At 44.3% G+C, this 18,303-nt stretch overlaps 1 protein-coding gene across 6 annotated transcripts in view; it reads right to left on the bottom strand.

The window, feature by feature from the left end:
- TENM2 (teneurin transmembrane protein 2) overlaps nt 1–18,303 on the bottom strand; it is a 3,004,989-nt gene that overhangs the window by 168,770 nt on the left and 2,817,916 nt on the right. For all 6 annotated transcript variants that reach the window (XM_060296575.1, XM_060296573.1, XM_060296574.1 and 3 more), the window contains one exon: nt 15,327–15,428. In XM_060296575.1, coding sequence (XP_060152558.1) covers nt 15,327–15,428 — 102 coding nt within the window. The remainder of the gene's footprint in view (nt 1–15,326; nt 15,429–18,303) is intronic.

Below are 18,303 nucleotides of genomic sequence, written 5' to 3'. Positions count from 1 at the left end.
AGTGCCCCATAACACTCATGCTAAGCTTTAGGTCAGGGAGGGCAAATGAGTGCACATGAGCTACTATTCTCCCTTCCTGCACCTCTGCAGGGGCAGATCATGGCATCTTGTCCTCCTGAGCCTAGGAGGAGCCTAAAAACCTTCAATGTAGTGCCCTGGCTGGGACTTGGGAGCAGGTGGAGGTGGCAAGAGAAAACTCACTTGCCATTTCTGATCTAGGTAACACTTGTGGGATATCTCCTGGTGGGAAGAGTAGAATCAGCATCATTTCTTACCGCACTTCTTCCCTTGCACACTCAAACAGGAAAACAGTAAGAAGCGTGGCTACCCATGCCTAGTGATAAGAGCTGCAAGGGCTGTTGCTGACATGAGGGTTATATATTGAACTTGTCCTGGATGGCAGAGAAAGTTACATCAAATCACCACCAATGGGCTCCCATTGCACTTTCCTTCCACCCAAAAGGTGGAAGAGGGTAAAACGTAAAGAGGAAACAATTATTTTCTTTATTAATTGATAAAACACAGTTGGGATTATTTACTTTATTCATACTGTAACTGTTTTTCTTCTGCATAGACTCCAAGTGGTGAAAAAAAATTGGATTGTCTAGAAGGTAAGAATGGATTTTATTTAAAACCAGGTGCCTGGGAAGTCAAATTTAAAATATGACCTACTTAAATTACTCAGGGAAAAAAAAGGTAGAGAATAGTCAGGTCAGGGAGTTCTCCACATTCTAAATGCAGCCTTCCTTCAATATGTTTGCTGTATGCTCACCAGGAGGGTGGTAGAAAATGAAAAACACTGTGATGTTCTCCAGAAAGCAGGGCGCTTGACAGGTTCTGCTGATGTCACATAACAAAAGCAGAAGGCAGGTTAAAGAAGAACGACGCTCTCTCGTAACCCATTTACCATGGGACAGAGGGCAAGTGTCAGATGAGCGCCTTCCAGTGGTCACTGGGCTGACCTGCACGGAGAACTCCTTCCCTCAGGGTAACTGACTCATCCTCAGACACAACTCAACCCAGAGCATCACAGTATGTAAGGCTCAGCTTGGTTCTCATGTGAGAGGCTGCGTGAGGTGGGGACCTCCTGCATTAATAACTTTTCTTATAGTTTTACTATCACTAAATCTACAAGATTTTTTTTTTATGACAGGTTATAGGACAAACAATTCTGACTGCACCTGCCTGGAAGTGATATGGAACACAGGTGGAAAGAATAAGGGTTTCGATGCCAGAGTGACCTGGGTTCAAATCCAGACCCATCACTTACCAGCCTTGGGATTTTGACAAGATCACTGTACTTCTCTGAGACCCACTTTCCCCATCAAAAAAATTCTCTCTCAGAGTTGATGGTAAGTGTGCTAAAATGCACACTTTGTAATTAACGGATGTTCCCTTATGAAATTCCAAACTGAATCTCCAGACTGACTTCAAGGGTTAATAAAATTAAAAATGCAGTAGGTCTCAAAGGCACACACACACCACCACCACCAGAAAAGCATCAAATAATACTAACAGAAAGACATCATCTTTTTCTTCCCCTAGTCTTCTCCGGTTGTGGGAGGAAGATGGTTCTGGAATCACATGTGGAAAGTTTGATGTCCTCGTCTCTCTCCCCTGTTCCTAAGGCTTTCCAGGAGCACAGCATCGTACATTCAACTTCCTATTTAAACTTAATTAAAATGTTTACACAAAGTCACTATTCCTGTTTTACTAAAACTAGTAAATGGAAGCTCTAAGACTTGCGCAGAAGAAAAATAGACCACCGCCACTAAAGACTGACAAGTTAACAGGCTGATGACAAAAAGAAATGACACCATTTAGATTCACCTAAATGGTGCAAAGCTCATTTTAATGATCAAGCTGGAGCTTTTTTTTTTTCTCCCCCCAAAGTTCTCTGTAAGGGATGAAATGAATTATCAGTGTTATTTACTCAGTGGGAAGTAATAGGACAAGCCACCCGTGTCTGCTGCTTTAAGTTAAAGGGGTCCCACCTACTTGGCGCTTACAGTACAGACACTACCTGGAGAGAAGGTAGAGGGGGTTGAGGAGGCCCAGCCAGCCAGCCAGCCAGACAGAGGGAAAAATGCCTGCAACTTGACAAGTCATTTGTGGGCTGGGCTAGATATGCGGAGGGACTTTCGAACAATGTGTCTTTTTAAAAATACGGTTGCCATATGATTCTGCAATCCCACTCCTGGGCATATATTCAGACACAACTATAATTCGAAAAGATACACGCACCCCAATGTTCATAGCAGCAACTATTTACAATAGCCAAGACATGGAAACCACCTAAATGACCATCAACTGATGAACGGATGAAGAAGATGTGGTACATATATACAATGGAATACTACTCAGCCATAGAAAGAAGGAGATAATGCCATTTGCAGCAACATGGACGGACCTAGAGATTATCATACTAAGCGAAGTCAGACAGAGAAAGACAAATACCATATGATATCTCCTATATGTGGAATATCAAACATGACACAAATGAACTTATTTACAAATCAGAAACAGACTCACAGACACAGAGAACAGACTTGTGGTTGCCAAGGGGGAGGGGAGTGGAGGAGGGACGAACTGGGAGTTTGAGATTAGCAGATGCAAACTATTATATATAGAATGGATAAACAACAAGGTCCTACTGTATAGTACAGGGAACTATATTCAGTATCCTCTGATAAACCATAATGGAAAAGAGTATGAAAAAGAATATATACATGTATAACTGAATCACTTTGCTGTACAGCAGAAATTAACACAACATCGTAACCCAACTATACTTCAATAAAATTAAAAAACAAAAAACAAATAATGTGTCTTTTACAAATGCTTTGAAATCTGATTGAAAACCCTTCTGGAAAAGAGACTTGAGAATACTTGAACCTAGTACTCTGGGTAAAGTGTCAAAATCGTACTAACAATTGGTTGCCTCACATCCCAGTTAGTCAATGAACACTTATGAAGAAGCTAATATGTGCTAGTAGCTGGGTTAGGTGGTGGGGAAAAGGGACAGAGAAACAAAGATGCCTTGAGTCTCCTGAAGCAATTGAGGATATAATATTTGGATCACGGAGGTGAGGCAAACCAAGTTCAGTGTCCTCAAAACCAAAACTGGTGTCCCATTGTCTTTCGAGACTGTGGACGTAGCTTGGTGCTAAGCCGAAGTCAGGAAAGGCAAGTTTTGCTTCTTGCTCCATCCTTGCCATTGACAATCTATGGGGTTGGCCTGAAAGTTCGTTTGGGTTTTTCCGTAACATCTTACGGTGCGGCATTAGACTCCGTATTTGGCAGACAATAAAGTTTGACCTCTACTGCGAACTACACTCAGAAATAAATCCGATACAGATTAAAGATCCAAATAGAAAAATAAACTACAACAGTATTAGAAAAAATATTGAAGACTAATTTTATTTTCTTGAGAGTGGGATGTATAAGAAAGACATCAATTCCAGAAACCAAGAAGATCAGATTTGATTACTTAAAATTTAAATCTTCTACATGATAAAGAAACACCCTAAACAAAACTGAGGGAAGAGCAACACTGGGAAAAAATATTTTCTAACATATTTCACAGAATAATGTTTGATATATGAAATACACGAAGAGCTCTTACAAATCAATAAAAACAGACAAACGAAAACCTGGGCAAAGGACATATAAATATAATTTTACACTGCCAATAAGAGCATGCAAAGATTCTCAACTTCATTAGCCATTAAATAAGTATAGATAAAAAAATGAGAAATAATCCTTGACTTAGATTTAAAAAGATCTATAGGCTTTTATATATAGAATGGATAAACAAGGTCCTACTGTATAGCACAGAGAACTATACTCAATATCCTATGATAAACCATAATGGAAAAGAATATAAATAAAGAATGTATATATATGTACAACTGAATCACTTTGCTGTACAACGGCAATTAACACAACACTGTAAATCAACTGTACTTCAATTAAAAAATTAAACAAAAAAACCAACAAAACAAATCTAAAAGACTGATAACCCTCAACACTGCCATGGCTGAGGGGAAACGGGCTCTGTCACGGTGGGTAGGGGCAGAAATCCAAACTAGTTTCTAGGGGGATCACTTGTCCCTATCTGAAGACCTGTCTGGCATCCCATGCCCGACGGTGAAGCCTGTCGACGCTGGTGCCTCAGTTTTCCCTCCCTATTCAATGGTCAGGACAAGAAAGGGCTGTTTTTTGTAGGAAGAGTGAGGAGGTTGGAAAGCAGAACTAAGGAGCAATGACGAAAGTATAAATGCAGAGATCACCAGGCATTCTGTTCACGATGATTGCCTCTGACCAGAACAGCTACCCCCCACCTTCCTGCCTGGACCACTCAGACACTCTAGTTGGTCTCGGGGGAGGGGGGCAAGATCCAGCAGGCCCCCCGTGAAGAGAGGAAAGCAAAGGAAGCTTCTGACAGACGGGGGCACAGTCTCTGGCTCAGAGGGCCAAAGTTCAGGTGCACCCACTTCCTCATTCCCGTTCTGTCAGATGGCATATTAATAAGCCAGGAAGTGATTCAGGGAAGAATTTCCACAAGGACGAAAAACTCATCAGGTGCGTCAGATCTCTGACATTCAGGAGCCATGTGGGGAAAGAAGCACGGGCTGACTTAAGCACGAAAGTATGGATGCTTTAATTAATCCGGGGTGAATTTAATTGCTTTAGTTAAGTGGAAATCGGGTTAAAAATGATGCAGAGCATGCTGGGGTGTGTTAAAAACATGACATATGAGTTGGATGAATCGATAAATTAAAAGTGCACAGATGTTTTAATTAAACCCAGAGAAGTTAACGAAGATCGCAAGAGACTTTTAAGCCTATGATTAATTCAACTCATTTAAAATACCTGTAGAGATATGGGGATGCCTCCATTTTGAGAGTTATAAAAGTTCTCAATCGATAAGTGCTTAAGCTGTTCTTAAAAAACTTTAAGTGTGTGTGTGTGTGTGTGTGTGACTGAACAGCATTAATTATATAATGAATATTTGAAATTTTCAGGGTACACAGTAAGCTTTTTGCAGCTCAAGTCCAGATTGAAGCAGCTTTTCATTCTTATTATGCTTTAAGCATTGAGACCAGCTTGCAAATTATTGGTGTCTCGTTATCCACAAGAGTGGGAGCTCCCCCAAGACATGAAGGTCTGTTTATTCACTGCCGTCTCCCCAGCAGGTAGAACAATACCAGGCAGTGTAGGCTTATGAGTTAGCCCGAATTTCCCTTCGTTTTTAACAGCTGTGTAACTATGGACACAATTTTTCACCTCAATTTCCTTATCTTTAAAATGGGACAAAAATTCCGGATGAAAAACCCATGGTGTTTTTAAGAGGATGAAATGAAGTACTGTCTGTGAAGTGCATGTACAATGCCTGGCACATAATAAGAAATGTATAGATTTGATTTTATTATCATTATTTTTATTAGGAGAAAATTGTTCCAAATCATCACATCATAAAGAGACAAGAGGGGGGAAACACTCTCTTTCCCAGCACCCATCCCAGCTGACCTCTCTAAAGACTGTTTTTTTTTCCCAATACGGAAGTTTTTTTCTAAAACCGGAGTACTTCCCCACCTCTGTACGCATCACACCTACAGCAAGTTTCTCCGGGGTTAGGCGCTCCGCTTTGTAAGACTGTTCTGCAACTCATCTAGTAGTTTAAAAGGGAAACAAGAAGTTTTTAGTCTCAGAAGCGATTTGACTTGGGGGAGGGCTGACTGAGGTAGGTCCTGCCGAGTGATATATGTTTGGTGATGCAACAAGCCTGGGAAACAGCGGGAGCGGCCACGTTCTAGAGGCATGGACTCACATGAGGGCACCACATAAAGGGCACTGCAGCTTCCAAACTGGGGCGGCAGGCATCCTCCACACCTGCTTGGCAAGCTGGGGGGAAGGAAGATAAAAGTGGTAATGCTGCTGCCGTTCAGATCTCTCTGGGCCACATGAGCAGAGTCCAAGGGCAACGTCATCCAGACTCAGACTTGGATGTGTGCATAGGTCATCTGGGGATGCCGTGAGAGTGAGATTCTGATCCAGAGGGTCTGGCGTGGGGCCTGAGGATTTGGATATCTAACAAGCTCTCCGGGCTGATGTTAGCACCCCGGACCTACTGAATCAGAAACTTTGGGGGGCGGGTGGGGAGAAGCCAGCAAGCTGTGAGTTAACAGGGGATTCTGATACATAGGGTTCTAAAGCCATACCTGGGCTAGTACCTTAACTTCTCTGGGCCTCAGTTTCCTTAGCTGTGAAATGGGGATGATAATGATGCAGGATGTGAGGATGACACAAGATCACTCTGGTTAAACCCTTTGCACAGGGCCCGGCACACACTTTGTGCTGAATATGTGCAGAGGTTCTTCGACCGTTTTATCAAAGGTGCCTTCGCCAAGTGTGGAGACACTTTCTGCAAAGCACGAACCAAGGGCTTGGCTTCAAACCCCACCTCCTGGGTTCTTGCTGCCAAGGAATTCCTGCACGTTTTCTCAGGTCAAGGGTGGGACGAAGGAGAGGTGGGATTCAGCCTCGAACTGCAGTGGGTGGTGGAATGGCTCCTGTGGGCAGCAGCCATGGCCCCTGGCCTGTCTGCATTACAGGAGATTGCGGGGAGCAGCTGGGGTGGCAGAGGAAGACAGGTGTGAACGATGGAGGGTCTGAAGGAACATCCTAGGTGGTTCCAGGAAGGACAGGTGGGATCTGATCATCTTTCACCGAGAGAGGTGAGGCCAGCTGTGAAAGGGGAAAGTGGCTTCTTTGCAAAGGATGCTCTGAGGAAAGCATTTCTCGGGTGGTGGGGATGAAGGGGCTTGCCATCTCTCTCCTGAGCGCAGACATCCACTAAGGGGAGGAACTGATGGGAAGACGGGAAAGCGGTGGGGTGGGGGGCGGGCAGTGGAGCCAGCCAGGAGAGTCAGGTGTCTGTGCTGTCTGTGAGGGCTTTGAGAGTGAGTGGTCACTGCCCCCCTTTTAGGGGATCTTCCTGCCAAGTTAGGAAAACCAAGTTAGGGCCATAAGCCTCAGAGTCAGACAGACACGGCCTCAAAATCTAGCCTGCAGTGTGACCTTCGGCAAGTAGCCTATTTTCTCTAAGTCTCTGTTTCTCCTGTAAAATAGGGATAATAACAATGATTTCAAAGGCTTGTGAAGATTAATGCTGGCTAATGTTTATGGAGCATTTAACACATGCCGAGCATGGTTCTACACGCTTCACACGCATTTACTTTTTAGTCCTCACGGCAACCCATCAGGTGGTACTGCTACTGCCCCCATTTTATGGATGAGACAACGAAGGCCCAGAGAGGTTAAGTAATTTTCTAAAATGGGAACAGTTAACTAGAGGAGCATGGATTCAAACCTAGCCAATTCACACTCTGCAGCTTCCATTCTTCATAGCTTTGTCCTTCTGAGAGGATGCAGGTAAAGTGCAGAACAAATGGTATTTCTTTTCTGTAAACTGTTGCTCCTTCCTCCCTTTCTTCATTCCTCCATTTCCCCTCCCTCGCTTGCTCTCTCCCTTCCTTCACTGAAATCTGTGTCTCGGTGTTGGCTGATTTATCCCTGTGTGATTAATCCAACAAATTTGAATCTTGTTTTCTAGCATTCACTTTGTCTTGTACATTTCCCAGCAATGTTTTCATCTGTATGATCTTTGACCCCTAAATTCAAGCCCCTAGACATTTAGAGAGCACTTACTATCTCCTGGGTGCCAAACTAGGTGCAGGGAGATACAAAGAAAACGGCTGGAAGTTTGTGATCCAGTGGGAGAAACCGATGTCACCTCCCAGCTAGAACATGGCACGGGATGAAGGGCCACTGCCAAGGTGTCGCCAAGTCCTGTGTGACTGCAGGGTTCTCTCTGTGGGCGCATCAGGGAGGTGGTGACCTGGGAGTTTGGTCCTCAAGGATCAGCAGCAGATAGGAAAGTTTGGGAAGGATGAGAACATTCCAGCCAAGAAAGTGGCATGAGTAGAGAGGAAGAAGCAGGGCCGTGGTGTCCATGAGGGACAAGTAGCTGGAATCTATGGTGTATGGGACTTAGTGGGAGATGGTGCCAAAGGAGCTCAGATCATGGAAGACCCTGAACCTCATTCTAAGAAATATGTTATTTATTCTCAGCCTATGGCCCCTGACCACCAGCATCAGGGCCCTACTGGAGGATCATTAAAAGTGTGCACGTGCCTGAGCTACACACCAGTCCTACTGCTTCAGAACCGGCTGGCATGGGGGAAGAGCCTGGGAGTATGCATTTATAACAATCTCCCCAGATAAATGTCTTTAAACCAAAGATTGACAACCACTGTGGGAGGCAACTGGGAGCCACTGAAGGTGTTTGGGGAGAGCAGTGTCATGCTCCTAAGAGCGCTGGGAGAACGCCACGGGTGGTGAGTAGGAGAAATGCCATCAGGGAGAGCTGGTGGCCAAGTGAACAGGGCAGTGGCTGTGAGGACAGGAGAACAAGGGGTTGAAGGTCGATGAAATAGGAGTTGGCAAATGATAAGATGAGGGAGGTGATAGGATGTCCCAGCTTGGGGCCGGGAGGACAGTGGCTCAGAGCAACAGGCTCCGATGTCAGACAGACTTTGTTTCAAATGCCTGCTTTGCCACTCTCTACCTAGTAAACCCTAGTTTCCTCTCCTTAAGGTTTCTGGGGTTCAAACCCTAATCCTGGTGTGCAACTGCCACACAAACTTGCAAAGCACGTCTTCCTTACGCCTCACATCTTCTGAGGTGAATCCATCTCATGGCTGGTCTAGCGTTAAGAGGGCAGGCCAAATTGCTTGGTTTGAATCCTAGTAATACCGCTCATGAGCTGAGTGATTTTGAGCAGGTTACTTAACCTCTCTGTGTTTCATTTTCCTCCTCTGTAACAGGGGATCACAGTCATCTATAAAATAGGACAATTAATGATTCAATGAGGTAATTATGCAGTTGCTCAGTGCAGTGGTTGGCTCATAGTAAAATCTCAATACATGTCAGCAACGATGACGATGATGATTTGACTTTTGTGCTAGCACTTGGCCGAGAAGGACTGAGTAGTGGGTACGTTTGCCAGGTAATGGGAGAAAACTGGCAAGATCCCCATTCTGTCTGTTCAAGGCTCCACACAAACTGGGTAGGAGCGGAGACCAACCCCCAGAAAGAAGACTTCATGTGCCCGTGGTCGTGGCATTTCTGGGCCTCCCCTGACGGCTGATCTGCAGCGGGCGCTGTCGTTTCTAATCGCTATTAAACACGCATTACCGAACAAGGAAGGCTCTGGTGTGTTAAGTTTCTACTGCAGGTTGGGGCCTTAAGCTCAGCACCAAATATGCCATCTGAGAAGCCAGTGTCAAAACAAGATCATCAGAAGCCTTGGATGTCTTCCGAAAGGCAAAACTGCTTTACACGCGACCCAAGGAAGCATCTTAAGTCATTGAGAGACCTTTCAATAAAAGTCAATGAAAGAAAAAGGAATCAGAGTTAAAAAGCATCTAGCCCACAACAAATAGCATAGAAGTATAGTAATGAGAAAGTCATGCAAGGGGATTAGTAATAACAGAAAAAAACATAAACTAAACAATAACTGAATCATAAGCACGGTTCTAGCTGGACAACAGAGGCACCTGACGGAAAATGGTACGAGTTATTGGGAAAGAAATGCCATCTTTCCTCAAGCTCTGAATCTGAACAGATTGTTTATTGCATTAAGCAATTAATGAAATTCTACGCTAGAAGACACTATTCAGTGTAGCTCCTTTACTAGACTCTCCCCCCATGGAATTTTCTTCACATTCCCCGATACTAATTGACGATTTTCATAGATCCACACTTCGTTGCTTCAAGAACTTCCTTATCGTCTCCTTAATAACATCTATAATAGCATTCAGAGCCCACAACCCAGCATTTTGGACTTAGGCTTCCATTTCCCACTTACTTATCACGTGCATCTGTCAGACCGGAAGCTCGCAGAAGGCAGGCCCTGGCATTCTTGCCCATCATTGTATTTCTGGTGCTTAGTGCAGGCATATGATAAGCGTTTGCTGGACGCACGAATAAGTTTGGTCCCCTTGACTGATTTGGAACAAGGTGTTAGAACCCTCATACATTCTTCTGGGGTGAGGGTCAGTTCCACTTTGACATCTGAGCCCCTCGGAGCCCCCGGTTTGGTGGGGGCTGAGGAATGAATGCCCTGCAAATTCATGCCGACTGCTTCCTCCGTTCACTGTGGGGATGTCGTCAGATGCCTGATGCAGACTGTCAGGTTTATCAGGAGACAAGGAGCTGTTGTCTGCACCGCACATCTGAGGGCACGGGAGGTGCAGCATGAGGTCAGGAGAGTAAATCCGCGTTTCTGTCACTCGGACATACACCCGGCCGCTCGGATGTGATGGGAATGTGGCGAATTCTCCCTCTGGCAGGAGGGCCTGAGTATGCCGGCTGCCTGCAGTAGCAGAAACTGGCAGACCCGAGGCATCCTGGGCACAGCTGGCAGGGCAGGAACAAAGGGGAATGCGAGTTTGTGATGTGGGTGGACCTGGGCTCGGGACCTCCTAAGGGCTTTTATCGAGAAAGAAGGGACATGATTGTGGGCCACGGCCGGGAGATGGCATGCACTGTTCAGGGTAGCAGGGGCCTCGGGACCAGCTCTCTCCTCTCTGCACTTGCTAGCTCGATTACCTCACCCTGGCTGCTCCAGGTCACTCCCTGCTAACACCTATGAGCTTCCTGGGCTCAAAAGTTGTTTGTGAGTAGCGATGTGTCATAGTCACTGACAGACTGTGCTGGACCAACAGGATACGGCCACCCAAGCATCTCTGCCTTATGCGTGAGGGGTGAGGGGAAGGTACACACATGCTCACACCCGCAACCACACATACCCTCACACACACAACCCCATTTGAATCTTTTTCTTGTTAAAGATCAGAAATGCATCTTTGATAGGATTCACTGAGGAGGGCATAGCATCTTGTGAAAAATGCATAACCTCCATCTAATCACGAGTAAACATCAGACAAACCCGCATCCAGGGACAAGCTAAAAAATACCTGACCAGTACTCTTCAAGACGGTCAAGGTCATGAAAGACAAGAAAAGAGAGAGGAGCCCTCGCAGATTGGAGGGGACTAAGGAGACATGACAACTAAACACAATGTGGGATCTGGACCAGAAAAAAAAAGAGGACAAAATTGGAAACAAGTCTGTGAATTAGTCAATAGCATCGATCAATGTTAATTTCCTGGTTTCACTAACTGAACTTTGATAATTTAAAATGTTGACATTAGGGGAAGCTGAGTGAACTCTGGGAACGCTATGTGCATTTCTGCAACTTGACTGCAAGACAAAAATGCTTTTAATATAAAAAGCTTAAAATATTGGGGGGGGTGGTTAAAATAGGATTTATCTCACATTGTTGATATGAAATATGAGATACAGATACATATCAACATATGATATGTTGATATGAGAACAGATAAGATAGTATGTATTATACTATATATATATAATAGTAATAACTATTAATTGTTATTAAAACTACCCGAAAAGGAGGCTTAACCGACCACAAGTAAACGAGGAGCTAATCATTAGGTTTACCCATCTGAAGCTGGTAGAGTTCAATCTGTGTGCCTATTTTTACGGGGTGCTCGCTATATCACACAGGTGTAGGTAGTGAATTTTGTTATTTTCAGGAGCCCATACTTAGGAGATGAGATGCTCAAGGCTTGAATTTATCTAGGAGCCAGGCTGCTTCACATGTGCTATATATAGAGTAGGACCCAATGTGGGGATTCTTGACGTGAAATGAATGTGTGAGAAGCTGACTGGGATTGATTGCTCAGGGCAGCGCAAAGATTCCTTTCTGGAACGCAAATCAAAACTCCAGTGAGGTTATCACCTCACACCAGTCAGAACAGCCATCATTAAAAAGTCTACAGATAGCAAATGCTGGAGAGGGTGTGGAGAAAAGGGAACCCTCCCACACTGTTGGTGGGAATGTAAATGGTGCAGCCACTATGGAGAACAGTATGGAGGTTCCTCAAAAAACTAAAAATAGAGTTGTCATATGAGCTAGCAATCCCTCTCCTGGGCATATATCTGGACAGAAGTGTAATTCAAAAAGATACATGCACTCTATGTTCATAGCACACTATTTACAATAGCTGAGACACGGAAAAAATCTAAATGTCCATCAACAGACGAATGGATAAAGAAGATGTGGTATATATACACACAATGGAATATGACTCCGCCATAAAAAAGAATGAAATAATGCGATTTGCAGCAACATGGATGGACCCAGAGATTAACATACCAAGCGAAGTAAGTCAGAAAGAGAAAGACAAATACCGTAGGATATCACTTATATGAATCTAAAATATGACACAAATGGACATATCTACAAAACAGAAACAGACTCACAGACAGAGATCAGACTTGTGGTTGCCAAGGCAGAGGGGGAGGTGGGGAAGGGATGGATTGGGAGTTTGGGATTAGCAGATGCAAACTAGTATATATAGGATGGATAAACAACAAGGTCCTACTGTATAGCACAGAGAATTATATTCAGTATCCTCTGATAAACCATAATGGCAAAGAATATGAAAAAAAAATAAAACTGAATCACTTTGCTGTACACCAGAAACCAACACAACATTGTAAATCAATTATACTTCAATAAAATTTAAAAAAAAGGGAAATATTCCTTTCTCAGTAGATTTAAAGGCGGCACTAACGTTTCCTATTTATTGCAATGGATTCCAATTTTCTCTTTTTTAACTTTTCATTTTGACCTGAGTCCTTTTAAGATAAATTCATCTGTGTAAACATAATGGGCAGACTCAAAGAAATATGTGAAGGAAATAAAAGTTCTGATGGCCCACGAATTTGGCAACAAACATAAAGGTGGTACATGAAAGAGCAAAGTGTGTGAAACAAGGGTTTAGAGTGTTTCCAAACACCATCATTATTAATGAAGTAGCTTAAATTTCAAAAATACTAAGGAAGCAACATCTTTAGGGCAAAGCGGTAGAAGCTTACTCCTGACATTCTTAAGCCAACTTTGCCAAGAATAGATGGGGAAACAAGGAGAAAGCAATTTTAATCTCTAAACGCTTCAATTTTGTCCACTGTAGGCATCAACAGCTGAATTAAAATATACAGGTTCAGAGGCCGATTTCAGGAACAGCTTCTGAGTGTGCAGGAGGAACTACTCTTAACAGCCACTCGATATTTGTTTCGTGAGGATCAATTATATACCACGGCTAATGCACGCTCAGAGCGCGCGCCTGGCCACAGTACAGGTGGTAAATGCAAAACGCACACCGAGAGGCCTTTTAAGCAGCTAAATGCACACCCCATTACAGATCCATAATGCAGAGTGGACGCTCATCTGCAAATGGATCGAGAGTGAAGAGTTCTTAAATGGCCGGGGTACTCAGGGCTGAAAGGCTGATCCCTGGATGTGCAGTCAGAGCACACACGTTTTTGGGGATTAATAATACATTGATGTGTGTCAGTGTTAATATACATTTACAGCTCACAGGCCCTGCAGCTGAGGGTTCAGCCCATTTGCAGCCACAGATAAAAGGACTATTCTGTCCTTCCTCTCATTAAGGCCTTCACTCCTAGGAAATTAGATTACGCGAGGAAAGCCATTCGAATGCTACTGAGGTTTTCCCTCCTTGAAAGCCTTCGTTCTGAAAAGTACATGGCAACCGTGCGGCAGGGTGTCATCTACCTGCCTCATCAGAGCCCTTCAGAACCGGAGCAAAGGGCTGGCTGCGAGGAATACCAGGCTCCAGTGTCTGCTTGGGCATGTGTCCACGTGCCCCGGGCAGAGCGTGCCAAGGTGCAAGGCAGCCAAGAGAACGGTCCGGTGGCTTCGTGCTCTCTTCTCCTTTTGCGTCTGACAGGTTTTACCAAACCTTTATGAATGTATCCATAGGTGGTGTCATCTAGGAATGAGTCTCACACACGCGCAACCAAATCCAGAACTTCAGGCACTTAAAAGAGTCCTAGTCACTGATCAGTCAGCATTCAGAAGGATGGGCATCGCAAATCTTTGAAATACTGTGAGTATCTGAAATACAATTTCCCCAAGCCATTGTGATTTAGCTTTTCCAGAGCGGCTTGCCTAATGACTGCCTCGCTCTCAGAACGTCAAGGTAGGATGGTCTTTTAATGAGGAGCACATAAAAGGATGAAAATATTATATGAATGTATAAGTAAATATACTATGACCTATGTAAATAAAAGATGGTAAGACTAAACCCTCCGAGGGCTCACAGTGTGTTCCGCTAAGAGCTTGGGGTGTGTTCTTGCATTCCATCCTCAGGATGAATTTAGGAAGGAATTCCCCACTTTCCCAGAGGAGGAAACGGAGATTCAGAAATGTCAGATCACTTGTTCAGGATCACAGAGATCCTGAACGGCTGAGCTTGGGATTGGAACCCAGGAATGCCTGACTCCTGAGCAAGGGCCTGGAACCTCTCCATCACTGTTTTTCAGACTCACTGGCGGGTGGGGAATCAGCACAGTCAGTGTATTTCATTTATAAAAAGTGAAACGGTACAGAATAGAAAAGAAACATGAAGTGTTGTTTGTGAACGTCTCATTTTAATTTTACGGTTGTATTTATCTAGAATGTATACTTGTGTGTGTGTGTGTGTGTGTGTGCACATACCATGTCTAAAAAGTGTGAGAAACTCTGCTCTCCGCTGCACTCGCCTGTGATCGCACTGCTTGAAGGTCAGGCTCAAGGTCTCTTGCTAGCTAGGTAGGCAGCCCTAAGTCCTCTGTTCTTGTGAGAGTCATTTTCTTTCTTATAATACTTTCCCCCCAAGAATCCCAGGGCCCCCATCATCCTGTGCAAGGCAGTGTAGATAAATTAATAATACAATTTAAAACCAATTCAGCCAAGATAAATAGCACTCCCCAGATTAAGAGCATAGCTGGCCAGAATGAATGAAATTTACTAACCCTGAGATGCTTAATCTTCCATTTCATGGACGTTAATGATCATAAGAAAGGAGCGATGGTAATTCACTTCTGCTTTTACAGGAAATCTAACCATCTCATTTTTAGCAAGTCTTCCTTCTCAGCACACCTCAATGGCAAGGATACCTGCCCTGCTCTTACAGGTATATTGGCCAGTTGTCACACATCGAAGTCTACTCCTTGCCAAAGCATTAGGACGTGTAGCATGCACGGGTTTACTAGATATCCCAATGGAATTTGCTGGGGAGGCTACTTTGGTGCCCCTTCTCCCACCCCTTTTTGAGAAGCCTATTTTCTATTTTCCAGTCATAGCAGGGAAGTGGTGGTAAATACCTTTAGCACAGTCTACTCCTAGAAATCCTGGAAAGCAGTGACACAGCCCGGACACACATTCGCCATTCCCATGGCAGTTACGTGGACAGTCCTGCACTGAATCTGAAAAAGAGAGAAATTGAACAATTACTTTTTTCTCTGCCTGCTGGTGAAGCAATTTAATAGTCAGCCATCCACTGTTTTTCAGGAGCAGTGGTAGTAACCTCAGGTGCCTACAGAGGACCGGTAGGGAGAAGTGAGTGAAGGAGGAGAACAGGGATGGGTGGGGACTAGGGCAACTTGAACAATGCATGGATGTAACCACTGCTCTCCGTGTGATTAGCCCAGGCAGGAATATGGGGCTAATACTGCTGCAACTTTTGCTTTTTCAAAAGAAACTACTTATCTGGATTTAAAAACTACAATTTTCCAAGACTGAATGCTGGCAAGTTTTTAAACACTGTAAGCCCCACCCTGCCCCAACATCATCCTGTCAATCTGAGATTTGGTCTGAGATGTGGGATATCAGCTTTTAGCCTTAGGGATAGAGAGTGATTCTCCAAATGACAGTGGTGGCTCCTGATCTCAGATTTACAGAGTAAAAAAAATCCCCTGCGTTAAAGAAAGAGAAGTCTAAATACGTTAAGACTGATCAATTTTGGCATGATTTGGGGATTCATTAAGTAGTAGGTTTGGGGTGGTACAAAAGGTCTTTTATGCCTAGCTTTTTGCAGATCTTATTTTTCATGAAAATCGATTAGTTCACCCTTGCTCTAACCTGCATAGCCATCTTATTTAGTGATTTACCTTGCTATGTGTACCCTCAAGTAATGCCTTCAAAGGGATAATTTTGGAACTTTTTCATGTTGATTTGGGTCTGCACAGAAGGAGTCATACTCTTTTAAAATTATGATTATTATTAACCTAATTTTGACTTACGTTCAAATAAACACATTTAGACTTTCAGGTTCTAAATTACTAAGATGATCAAAAGCCACTATGCCCCAAAGATGACATGACACAGTCCTTGGGGAGCTGGGGACATTGGCTTGGTGATATGCATGAAAGACTAGGAAGTCTAATTGTCCCTAATGGAGTCACCTGTGAATGGTAAGGGAGGTTTTCCTTTAAACTGAATTTCCCATTTATTCCCACTCTGGACTGAAAAACCAAACCACTCCGTAGTGCTTTCTTTCTATAGTGCTTCACTTCTCAGCTCTCTTCTGCCGGAATCCGGGTGCGGTTGGTTTCCGGCACTAGGAGAACTCAATCAGCGTATCTGCTTTTTCAAAATCAGTATCGAGCCAATTTATTTTCTTCTTCTTCTTCTTTTTTTTTTTCTGGCTGCATTGCGTAGCTTGAGGATCTTAGTTCCCTGACCAGGGACTGAACCCGAGCCCTCAGCAGTGAAAGCACAGAGTCCTAACCACTGGACCGCCAGGGAATTCCCAAGCCAATGTCTTTAGTGTCTAACAATTATCACTGCAGGCTCAACTCCCTGAGGTTGGCAGAATAAAGGTGGGCTGAGAAGCATCTAAGTAGCTATCGATTTGTTTCATCTTTTCATCCTCCGTTCCTTCTTTCATTCAAAAAGCATTAGGTTGAATCATATGAAGTAGCTGCTTTTGCAGGTCAAAAAGCAATTTCACATGATGTTAGGAGACAATTTGCCATGGGTGTCTTGTGTTCCTGAATGTCTTATGAGCAGAGGCACTGACTCCTTAGCTCTGGACTATCTTTTTTAAAAGGCTGTCTGTATAGTGAACAGCCTTGGGAGATAGAGACAGTGTCCGTCTCCAGAGCAAAGGGCAAGTTTAGTTACTGTCCAGTATAAATAAAGATAATGTCTCCCTCTGGAGAAAAGAATGAGCAGGCTCACCGCCTATTTGGAGACTCAAGGACAGTAAATTCAGAGTTTCTCTCCTGTCATGTAACCCACTGCCTGTGTAGGTAACACCTGGCTCTGTTTGTGTTGCCCTGTGGGGACTGGGGCTTGGAACTGGCACATATGTTGATACTGTGGATATTACATTGCTCTGAGGAATAAAGTCTTTTGTCTCTGACCCAGGAGCACCTCCTCTTCTGATAACATCTATGAGACTGTGGCCAGCTACTGTGTGAGCTGACAATTACGGTGAGATCTCAGACCTGTCACAGTCCTTGACATAGGGTTTACTTTTTTTTTTTTTTTTTTTTTTGCGGTACGCGGGCCTCTCACTGTTGTGGCCTCTCCCATTGTGGAGCACAGGCTCGGGACGCACAGGCTCAGTGGCCATGGCTCATGGGCCCAGCTGCTCCGCGGCACGTGGGATCTTCCCAGACCGGGGCATGAACCCGTGTCCCCTGCATCGGCAGGAGGACTCTCAACCACTGCGCCACCAGGGAAGCCCGGGTTTACTTTATTAACTGAGCAACTGTTATATGCAAGGCACCCTACAAGACATTGGTGAATACAATGGTGACTAAGACAGACACAGTCCCTGCCCTCACAGAACTTCCACTGTCATAGAGAATACAGGCCAAAAAAAAATTATCAAATCAAATAAAAATTGTGATATGTGCTTTGAAGAGAACAGGACACTGTGATGGGGAGTAAGAGGTGGAAGCTACTGAGAAAGGACAGTCAGGGAGGGCGTCTCTATTCTATGCAGGTGGCATATAAGGGTGAGCTGGAACAGCCAGGTGAAGAGTATTCCAGGCAGGGGAATGCCCTGGCGGTCCAGTGGTTAGGACCCTATGCTTCCACTGCAGTGGGCCGAGGTTTGATCCCTGGTCGGGGAACTAAGATCTGCAAGCCTCGCAGCATGGCCACAAAAAAAAAATTAAAAAAATAAAAAAGCAAGCAAGAAAGAGTATCCCAGGCAGAAGGAAGAGCTGATGCAAAGGCCCTGAGGTGGAAAACGGCAGAACTGAATCCCACGTGGCTGGAGGGTAGCTAAAAAGGAAGAGAGTGACCTAAGATGAGTCTGGAGAAAGCCAGATCATCTAGGGCCCTGGA

This window comes from Globicephala melas, chromosome 3 (assembly GCF_963455315.2).
Source record: "Globicephala melas chromosome 3, mGloMel1.2, whole genome shotgun sequence".
NCBI classification, from domain to species: Eukaryota; Metazoa; Chordata; class Mammalia; order Artiodactyla; family Delphinidae; genus Globicephala; species Globicephala melas.
The sequence above is the reverse complement of the archived record's forward strand: the minus strand, read 5'-3'. Positions and strand labels throughout refer to the sequence as shown.